We start from the raw sequence: 11,357 nt of genomic DNA, 5'->3' as shown, positions 1-11,357 counted from the left end.
CTGTCTGTAAAGGAGACGCCGTCTCTAGAGGAGACGCTGTCTGTAAAAGAGACGCCGTCTCTAGAGGAGACGCTGTCTGTAAAGGAGACGCTGTCTCTAGAGGAGACGCTGTCTCTAGAGGAGACGCTGTCTGTAAAGGAGACGCCGTCTCTAGAGGAGACGCTGTCTGTAAAGGAGACGCTGTCTCTAGAGGAGACGCTGTCTGTAAAGGAGACGCCGTCTCTAGAGGAGACGTTCTCTCTAGAGGAGACGCCGTCTCTAGAGGAGACACTGTCTGTAAAGGAGACGCTGTCTGTAAAGGAGACGGCGTCTCCACAGGTTTTGTCTCAAAATGAACTGAAGTCCTTCAGCGTCAAAACCCAGACGGACTGTTTGGTCTTCTAAAGTCACACTGAAAAGGTTTTATCCACAAAGTTCACACAGTCAGACGATGTTTCCAGCTTCAGTTTGTCCAAACATTTGATTTGTTTGATTCAGACTCTTTGAGTTGAATGCGTTTGTTAGTGTGATTGTTAAACTTGACAAAGATGAGCTGAGCGCTGGGCGGGTACTTTAAGACCAGCTTCATTTAAACATTTCGTTTGAGTAGCTCAACAACCTGTGTGAGATAAAGTGGTCCAGACCTTAAATACGTGAGAGTTTGTGACATTAACGCTGCTTTTCTGTTAATTCAGTGCAGAGAATAAAGAAACGTCCGTGTCTCTGTGAGTCAAACTAAAGATTTAGAGTTACAGCAGAATGTAACTAAAACAGTGATGTGTAAAAACGGTTTTAGACAGGAAGTTCATGATCCTGGACACCCGGTGGAACGTGTTGGACATGTAGAGGAAGTCAGCTGCAGGCCTGTCCCTCTGAGACTCGTGCAGGTGACTCTAAAAGACGTTCATAAATTCTTCCGAACTGTGGAACGTGTTCCGTTGTTGGAGGATCCCACAGTCTGGATCAGGTTCTTCCAGAGAACCAGCACTCAGCATTCGACACGCTAACAGGAGGAACCTGGGACATGGTGACCCGAACTCCTGCTTTAATGGGTTCAACACTGTGAAGAACACTTGTTGTCCAAAATCCTGACTTTAATCTTTGAATATTTCAGGTTTTAGACAATATTCAGGCCTTTACAAGTGCTGATGGTCTGGAAGAAGAGGAGGGTCCTACGATGCACTCGGATAAAGAGTTTTAGTTTTTATGTTCTGATGTGAGAACCGGTCCACCGGAACAGTTTCAGGCTGAACTCAATGAATCTATTTATGCTAGGGAAGTTCTTTCCTCGTGTTTTTACTGTCCAGACAACTCCACGTATGTAAAGTCAGACGCTCCCGTCTATCAGACTTCATGAGCCATTTGTCTCAAGACCTTTAGGAGCCAGAAAATACAACTGGACCAAAATTAATCCAAACTCTGTCACCAACGAAACAAATTCAAGGTTAGTGTTTGCCTTAAATTTAGGCCGAGCTACGGATCCTTCTCTCTCTGTTTAACAAGATAAAAGAACCAGAATTTAATCCAATCTATAACAAACAAAAACAGGTGCAATAACAACAGTAACAATAATAATAATAATAATAATATTAATAATACTGTGATGTTGATCATTTAAAGCAGCATTAAAGTCAAATCCAAGTCAACGTTCAGAGTTTTTAAAATGTTTTCTTGTTGTGGACCAACAATGACAAATGTAACACTGAATATTTAAAATCTGACATCTTCTCTCTAACAAAAGACCAAAACCCCAACAAGTCACAAAGAGCAGAACACCGACTCATCAGAACCAACCGACCCGTCAGAGGTCCGTCCGCTGTCGGACAAATCTTGGTTTTATCTCCACAAACTGAAGCTTTTCCACCTCAGAATGCTAAAGCAGACGCCAGAGAACCCAGAGTGGTTTACAGCTTATCCTGGGCGTCGCACCTGCAACCTGCTCGGACCAGAACCGAAGACTTGGGTCTGCTCTCGCTGACGGTGTTATGGGCCCAATCTGACAACGAGTGGCGCTATAGTGCAAAAAACTTACGTTTGTAACGTTCCTCTCAAACAAAAACAAGAAAAATAATAACAGAAAATATTATTACCAGTAATAACATTAATATTATTAATATATTTACTAACAACAACAATAACAACAATATGGTTACCATGGTAACGTAAAGAAGTGTTTGGTTCCAGTAGCTGGGCCAACTTATTTCTTTCAAGTATCTCTCATCACACACACGCACACGAGCACACACACCTCAAGTTTCCACTTCAAACAAGAAACATACAAAAGTGTCTTCATCTTTCAAAGAGTAAACAAAGAAACGAGTCAAAGAACGAGAAGACGGCGGTTCATGAAACATTTGCATAGTTTTGAGATTTGTTTTGTTTGTCAGGCACCTCGTCTCGCCCACGTCCCACCGGTCGAGTGGTGCCCGAACGTCTCATAAATACGACTCATTCCCTCAGTCTGTAACAAAAATATATTAGATAATCTTTTTTATTTTTTATTTTTCTTCTTTTGCTTTGTCAGAAAGTGCCGTTGAGTCCCTTTGTGAGTTCTGCTCAAAGGGTCCAGAGACGAGTTTCCATCCCAGACAGTGACCAGGAGGAGACCACCAGCCCCCCTCGCCGGGGTCAAAGATCCTCCTCACTGGTCCAGTCCAGTTGGATCCATCCGGTCCAGTCTGTGTGTTTATGAGCACCCACAGTCATCCACAATCATGTTCTGGATGTCCTTCTTGATGATCTTCTGCTCCTTGTTGTAGTAGAGCATGGACATGGCCCGTAGCCTGGTGGGCACGCAGCACGACCTTAGGTTCTGGAAGGGGCTGTAGCCCCGCATGCGGTAGTGGCTGATCACTGTGGAGTGGAAGGACAGCATGGAGCCGGTGATGCTCGCCACGTGGGAGGGGCAATCACCCTCACAGTAATTGGCATGGTAACCCGACGGCGCAATGATCCAGTCATTCCAGCCGATGTCTTTGAAGTTGACGTAGAACTGTCTCTTGCAGCAGATGCGTACCTTCCCGTCACACTCCAGACCACGCTTTCTGCGCCGCCTGGAGTCGCTGCCGTCCTCCTGCCGGACCACAGCCATGAGGAAGGGCCGGTGGGACTGCTCCCGCTGGTTGTTGCGCTGCGACGAATTGCCTGAGACCAGGACAAGGGTGGCACCGGAGTCGGCGCAGAGTGGGCAGGACACCCTGAGACTCAGCGTCGAACTCTTTCTGCTCTCCAGCACCGCCTGCACTGCCTTTGACACCGGGAAGGTGTGCCAGCCGCTGCGACGGGTGTCCACGTTCTTCTCCACCAGTAGGACGTCGTCCTGTGGTGAAGACGGGCGTCCGTTTGGGAGGCGGCGCTGCTGGAAGAGGCGGATGGTCACCTTGGCTCGGCTGCGGTTGGTCTTGGCCAGTCGGAGGAAGAGCCAGACGTTAGCTTCATCCACCAGAGACATGTCTCCTCCTTCCTTAGAGAGGACAAAGTTCACCACGCCCTGAGAGTCACCTGAGGGCACAGACAGAGAACGGGGTTAGAACATAAAACTCATGTTGGGTTTATCAAATTAATCTAGCACATTTATGGGGGAACCAAGCTTCAACACCTCAAATCACCTTTACCTGTTCAACCTTTCCTCTTGAACACTTCATCTCTTTGGTCCTTATCTTGATCCCTTTAAATTATCTATTTCCTCACATTTATTTTACTCAGCTCAATGACTCTACTACTATGTCTGCTCTATGTCTGGGGGTCCCCAAGCCTGTCCTGGACCTAACAACGTTAAGTCAGGTCCTCTGGACAGATGCAAAAAATAAACATTGTTGAAACGTCCAGGACGTTTGTCCACTGAGTCTCTGTCGTCCTCTGAGTCTTCAGCTCGACTCACACTCTGAACCTCGGCTCTGGATAAACTCGTAAACTTTGTTGTGGCGCGGACCCTGCTGGTAACCTGCGACACAAAGACTCCTGCTCTCAGAGCACCGCGCAACAAAAAACAACACGTTACACTTCAGTTTTATTGAACCCAAAAGGTTTGGGTTGCTGTGACGACGAGCTACAACAAACACACTCTTTACAACGTGCCAGGAGGACGCACACACACTGATTGGGCTCTTCCTGCTGACTCGGCAGCAGCGGTCGGAGGTTTTGGAGTCGAGCGACGTTTGAAGCAGCTAAACGTTCCCACCAGGAGCTGTGAGATCATTACAGCTACTGCTGGGTCTGAAGACTGGAAGAACAAACTGAAGCTACGTTTTATCTTTCTGCTACTTCATGGTCAAATAAATAAAAGTTCAAACCCCACTTGTTGGAACCGTGCACGTAGGAGAACGACTCCAGAGATGATTTTTCTCAGAGCAGCTGGAATGTCTGTGGTTTGGTTTCAGTAAATCACTGGAGCGATTGTTTAACAAGAACAGCCTGATGCTGCTGAGGCTGAGAAGTTTCTCCATGCTTTCATTCACAGTTTAATGACCTCCAAATTTCATGACCTCCAAACAGAAACGGACACATGCAAGAAAAGGAGTCCAGTCCTGGTCTTGGAGGGCCCATTGCTTCAGATCAGATGTTCTGAATCAGGTAAAGCAGGACAGTGGCCCTGCAGGACTGGACACCCCTGATATGCTGGAGTTAAAACCTGAAACTAGAAACCCAGCAGGTACCAGGAGTGTTCACCTGTTCTTCATCTTGATGTGCAGCTTTGAACCAGGTACAGTCAGATGCTGCGCTGTCGCTGCAGGCACTATCTGTTGTGCTGGATCTACTTTCAGCAGCGGACAAATCTGCATGAACCTCATCAGTGGTGGTCTGACAGTAAAGGATCTCTGAAGTTGTCTTCTATAATTAAACTGACAGGCTGTTTCTTCAGGCTGAGATGTTATTTTAGGAGCTGCAGCACTCAAACAGCTCCTCTTCTTCTTCGTGATCTGGTTTGGATGGACACCTCACGCTCTGATGCTCTGAAGAATGAATGAACAGGATGTTTGCTTTTCATCTTCCTGAGGTGACGATGATGATTAAGTGAGATAATCGCCTCCGAATCATGGCTTAAACGCCACTAATGGACTCTGTAAAGTGCTGCTGTCGCCTCCCACACACACACACACGACCGCCCATTCACACCGTTTAACAGAGCGTCTCTGCTGCCGACATTCATAAACTCCTGAATCGTGACTTTGATTTTCTGTCCGGGTGCCCACGGAGTGAGAGGCATCGCTGAGGACAGGAAACAGAAGGGACTGGGGATGGAAGACACAATTTCAAGGGGAAATGCCTGAAGTTCTCCATATTTCAAACAACCTGATGTTAACTCTTTCTAGTCTTAAAATCTAGAAGTTGTATCAAAGAGCTTCTTGACCTGTAATAAAGGAGTATCAACTCAAAGCGAGATACTTGCCCCTCTTTCCTCTTTTGCATTGACAAAATATTTTAGTTTTACCGATGAGTTTGTCAAAGCACAATGTTGATTTTCTTTTGTAAATACAGAAGTAATGTTTAATAAATGTTAGGACCCTATTCTTTGCTAACAAAATATATTTTGTCATTAAGCAACTTCTCAGGTTCTTGTATTGTGAGCATTCCCCAGGACACCTCCTTTCTTTTCTATGCAGATGACTGTCAAATTACTTCCCCCTGAAGCTCAGTGGTACACGCTCTATTCAACCTCTTCTTGACTGCCTGGCTGACATCAGGGACTGGATGGCTTTAATTTTTTTAACTTTAATGAGAAGAAGACAGAGATCATGTTGATTCCACCTAATGGCACAATCAAGAACCACAGCATCGGCCTTTCCTCTCTAGCCCCATTAGAGAAACAAATAGTCAGAAATCTTGGAGTGATAATGGATCCTTCCATAAAACTAAACAGTCAACATGATTGTTAAATCCTGTTGTTGTTTTTTTCAGTTGAGGTAACTGTCTAAACTGAAGCCCATATTGTCCAAAAATAACCTTGAGGCTGTAAACCATGTGTTCATAACATCCAGGCTCGATTACTGTGATGTGCTTCTGTTTGGTATCAGTCAGACCTTCGTCTACAACTGGTCCAAAATGCTGCAGTCTGATTTTTAACTGGTACAGGCAAAAGAGAGCACATTACACCAGTTCTGGCCTCCTTTCGCTGGCTCCTGGTTCACTTTTGAATTCATTTAAAAATACTTCTGTATTTTTTTTAAATCTCTGAACAGTTCTGCTCCCTCCTATAACTGATCTGCTGCAGCCATATGTACCACCGTGCTCTCTGAGGTCAGACCAGATCAAATGCTTTTATTGGTTCCAGGCACTCGTTTTAAGCTCAGAGGTGATGGGGCTTTCTTGCCTGCAGGTCCAAGACTGTGGAATGAGTTACCACTGTTCGTCAGGCAGGACCCCTCCCTCACTGTTTTTAAGTCTCACTTAAAAACCCACTTTTATTCCCTGGCTTTTGACCCCGTGTGATTTGTTCTTAACCTGTCTGTATCCTACATTGTTAGCCATCTTCCTTTTGGATTCAAACACAACACCACCAGCCTGATCAAGAAAGCTCATCAGAGACTCTACTTCCTCAGGCGGCTGAGATGAACTGGTCTGGAAGCTCAGTCCTCACCTCCTTCTACAGGTGTGCAGTGGAGAGCATCCTGTGCTCCAGCATCAACGTGTGGCATGGAGGCTGCACAGCTGCAGAAAGAAAAGCTTTGCAGAGAGTGGTGAAGGCTGCACAGAAGATGTTGGAGTCAGTCTCCCCACCATCACAGACATCTACACCTCCAGATGCAGGAAGAGGGCCACCTGCATCATGAAGGACCACACTCACCCAGCACACACACTTTTTGCCCCACTCCCCTCAGGAAGGAGGTTGAGGAGCATTAAGTGTAGAACCACTAGACTGAGGAACAGCTTCTACCCTGAGGCTGTTAGACTCATGAATCTCTAACCAGAATAATCACTGTGATGCCGCTTTAATTGGTGATATGTGACATCTGTTTCTGATTATCCATGCTGCTGATCTCATGCTGCTGATCTCATGCTGCTGTATTCATTCATACCATGTGCTCACTACAGACTCATGTTCAGGCTACTGATTAACATACCGTTTTATTCACGTTATTAATGTTTAACGGATATATTAGATCCTTGTATACTCTTTATTTTTATTCTTTATATTTTTGCTATTTTTGGGTGTAACTGGGACCTTGTGTCCACAGTTTCATTCCACCTCATGTACCACATGTGATGAGAATGACAAAGTGCCTTGAAGCTTGATCTATGTTTTTTCTGTTCTTGTTAGTTTCTGCTGTGCGGCACTTTGTTTGGCTTGTTGCTGTTTTAAGTGCTTTCTAAATAAAGTGGGCTGGTATTATCAGATGACACCAAGCTGAGGGTTTTGTCTGAGTGATTCCTCTGTCGTCACGTTTTCCTCTCAGACTGGAGTCGGCTCAGGCAGAATTCTGTTTCTCGTTACCGGCAGATGTTTCATTTCTTTGAAATCTAAAACACCTGAAGCATGGAAACTGTAGTCCGCGTGTTTGAGGCTGGACGGGGCATTCTGGTAAAAGCTCTTTTGTTGCTTCGGTTCTGTGAAACAACTGGGCTACATCTAATCACTGTTTTGTCAACAGCTTCTTTTGTCCAAAGATGCTCCATCAGAAGAGCTGCAGCCAGAAAACATCCCTTTAAAACCCAATTCAACAACATTTCTGCTGAACTACCAGTTTGACAACAGAACTTTGGGTAAAGGACACTAACGGTCCTTAGAGTCCAGCTCTTCCTCTCAACAGATCTGATAACGGACCTTTTCGTGCTCGTCAAACTGAAAGGAGTGAGATTTTAGCGTCTTTTCCTCGTGAACTTCAGCTCTGGGTTTAATTGGAAACAGCTGGGATGAACCTCCTGATCGTCCAGAGCTGAGTGGAATTTAAAAGCTGGTCCAGATGCAGAACCTGAACGCTGCTGCTGCTAAATTATGTCAGATACGAGCTGCTTTGTTGCTCTTCGGAGAGGTTCGAGCCACAGTCAGAACCAGAACTGAAAAACTGGCAAAAAACGTGAATCTCTTCTTGAAGAGGAGAAAGTCCTCGGTGAAGAGCCTGACTTCAGTTTGACCTGAGAGGGAAACGAGTCCAAACGCTGAGGATGAGGAGAAACTCAGACTGAGTGTGAGGAAGAGGAGCGGAGGAGAACCTGGTGGTCCACCAGACCTCCAGTCCCTCAACGAGTCCCAAAACCTCATAAAGCCTGATTTCTGTGCCTGAACGTCACACGGTACCACAGTTCTGTTCTTATCGGACCCAAACAGAACCGTTGAACATGTTCTGGAAAACAACAAAACATTTTTGTGGCTTTCTTCACGTCCATCCATCAGAAAAACATCCTGAAAACTTTGAACATTTCCTGAGGTTTTTCAAAAAGCCATCCGAGACACTAAAGACCCAAACTGAACTGAAGGGACTCAACAGGAACATCAGAACCAAATGACCCATTTATAATAATAATAATAATAATCATTTATTTAAAAAGTGCCGTTCAGGACACCCAAGGACACTTTACAGTAAGAAAATACATAAAAAATATAAAATACATACAGCAGAGTTAAGGATAAGCGAGTCTAAAGAGATGTGTTTTCAGAGCAGTCTTGAATATAGAAAGAGAGGTGGTGTTTCGTAAGTCAGGGGGTAGAGAGTTCCAGAGATGAGGGGCAGAGCAGGTGAAGGCCCTGCTCCCCATGGTGGAGAGGTGGGCAGAGGGTACATGGAGGTATAGTGAAGAGGAGGATCTGAGAGAGCGAGAGGGGATGGAGATGTGTAGGAGGTCAGACAGGTACGGAGGGCCAAGGTTGTGGATAGCTTTGAAAGTGAGAAGAAGAATTTTGAAGACGATGCGTGATTTAACTGGGAACCAGTGGAGCTGCTGCAGGACTGGAGTGATGTGGTTATAGGAGGAGGTTTGAGTGATGACACGGGCAGCTGAGTTCTGGACCAATTGCAGCTTCTGGAGAGATTTGTTGGGGAGGCCATAAAGAAGGGAGTTGCAGTAGTCAATCTGAGAAGTTACAAGACTGTGCACAAGGAAGGCTGTGGAGCGGGGTGTGAGAGAAGGGTGGAGACGGTTAATATTTCTGAGATGGAAATAGGCAGACCGAGTGACGTTGTTGATGTGTGAAGTGAAGGAGAGAGTGGTGTCGAGGATGACACCAAGACTCTTGACCTGAGGCGAGGGGGATAGCAGAGAGTTGTTAAGGGGGATGAGATTTTCTGATTTTGAAAGAGAGTTTTTGGTACCGACAAGATTGATTTCTGTTTTGTTACTGTTTAGTTGTAGGAAGTTGTTAGAAAACCAGTGATTTAGCTCATTGAGACAGTCGGTGAGGATGGAGGGTGGGTGGGGTTTGGTTTTGTTGACAAGTAGAGCTGTGTGTCATCAGCATAACAGTGAAAATGGACACCAAATTTACAGAAGATGTGACCTAGAGGAAGGAGGTAAATGATGAAGAGGAGGGGTCCGAGGACAGAGCCTTGAGGGACACCCGTGGAGACGGGGGAAGACTGGGAACGAAAGGATTTAAGCTGAATGAATTGAGTGCGGTCAGAGAGATATGATTTGAACCAGTCTAACGGAGTACCTGAGATGCCAATGGAGGTTAGTCTGTTGAGGAAGATAGAATGACAGATTGTGTCGAAGGCAGAACTTAGATCCAGTAAAATGAGGATAGACAGAAGAGCAGAGTCAGCAGCAAGAAGAAGGTCATTAGTTATTTTTATTAGAGCTGTTTCGGTGCTATGGTGGGGGCGAAAACCAGATTGAAACTTTTCATAAATGTTATTGTTGGATAGGTGAGAGTGAAGTTGACTAGCAACGGCTTTTCAAGAACCCAACAGTTCATTTAATGACAACTCCTGGACCCGAAGGGCCCAGTAAAGACCATCAGACCTGACATCTGGGTTAATTAAAGTTACACACCCAACACTCTACCCTTACACCCTGAAAGGCTCAGTCTGGACCCAACAACGGATTTAAACGAATTTATAAATAGCACCTTCTCATGAGAAGTCCAAAGAGATTGAGCTGAACACAGCTCCTCAGACTGAAGAAGTCTTTTGGATGAAAGATGAAACATTTCTACATTTTGTTGTTTGAACATCCAGAGGACCAGATTTAACTTTGTTAGATTTTTCCACCTGGATTATTGAGCGTGCATCAGGAATGGATCAAATACTCCTGTTACACATGTGAGGCTACAGTGACGTGCATCACATTCATAATTCTTCCCCTCCAGAACCACACCTGAGGATGTTGAGAGTATTTCCCACCACATGTAGCAGAAAAGAAGTCCAGTTCAGAGTCCAGATCATCAGATGAAGGGCGTTTCAAGGTGACAAAACCTTTAAAATATCAACCGTCAAATGTCCCGTTTCACCGTGACAAAGACGAATCAGTGAAACTGAACCAGTCCAGGACTCTGAGGTCTGCAATTCAACATGCCCATTTAAATGAACGGGCTTCTTCAGAACTTCAGGTCCTGCTGAAGAGCACATATGACCCATCAGGATCAGACCCAACTTGCTCAGACAAACAGAAACCGATTTGAGTTTAAGCAAGTTAAAGTCCCATTTAGATCATCCCATGTAAAGGTTTACTGATAAATATTTTTAGTCTAAGACCCTCTGAGGGTTACGAGAGTTGACCTGTTGGTTCTGAAGCTCAGTGAGATCCTGGTGCCTCCGGATCTGAACCCTCCTCTGGTTTCTCTCTGCCTTTTGGTTCTTCCAGAGAATAATAAACCATCTGTCTTTGTTCGGCTCTCTAACTCACAAATCAGGAAGGATAAAGTGACAATTGAATCAAACATCATTAAAGTCAAGCACTCGAGGATTTCCCATCAGCCCCTGGGGTTTATTATGACTCTGATGTGATTTATAAACAGCTGAAGCTCAGAACCTGCCAACATGTGTCCCAGAGAGTTGTTAGAGGAGCTGCTGCTTTATGACAAATACATTACATTTAATCCTCTCTGATCCCTTCTTATACACACACACACAAGTTGGTCTTTCTATCTTCACAGGGACTGTGCATTGACTTCCATTAATTTTTCATTCACTTCTGTAGCCTAACCCTAACCATTACCAGTACATACCTAACCATTACCAGTACATACCTACCATTACCAGTACATACCTAACCATTTCCAGTACATACATAACCCTAACCATTACCAGTACATGCCTAACCATTACCAGTACATACCTAACCCAAACCATTACCAGTACATGCCTAACCATTACTAGTACATACCTAACCCTAACCCTAACCATTACCAGTACATACCTAACCATTACCAGTACATACCTAACCATTACCAGTACGTACCTAACCATTACCAGTACATACCTAACCATTACCAGTACATACCT

At 45.0% G+C, this 11,357-nt stretch overlaps 1 protein-coding gene across 1 annotated transcript in view; it reads right to left on the bottom strand.

Moving 5' to 3' along the window:
• Positions 1-2,423: 2,423 nt before the first annotated feature.
• Positions 2,424-11,357, bottom strand: part of inhbaa (inhibin subunit beta Aa) — a 38,651-nt gene continuing 29,717 nt past the window's right edge. The window contains exons 3-5 of the mRNA XM_037694021.1: positions 5,095-5,210; positions 3,860-3,922; positions 2,424-3,480 (exon numbers count right to left, since the gene is read on the bottom strand). Of these exons, the coding sequence (XP_037549949.1) occupies positions 2,666-3,480; positions 3,860-3,922; positions 5,095-5,210 (994 nt within the window). The 3' untranslated portion in view covers positions 2,424-2,665. The remainder of the gene's footprint in view (positions 3,481-3,859; positions 3,923-5,094; positions 5,211-11,357) is intronic.

This window comes from Nematolebias whitei, chromosome 20 (assembly GCF_014905685.2).
Source record: "Nematolebias whitei isolate Nwh7 chromosome 20, NemWhi1, whole genome shotgun sequence".
Classification (NCBI taxonomy): Eukaryota; Metazoa; Chordata; class Actinopteri; order Cyprinodontiformes; family Rivulidae; genus Nematolebias; species Nematolebias whitei.
The sequence above is the reverse complement of the archived record's forward strand: the minus strand, read 5'-3'. Positions and strand labels throughout refer to the sequence as shown.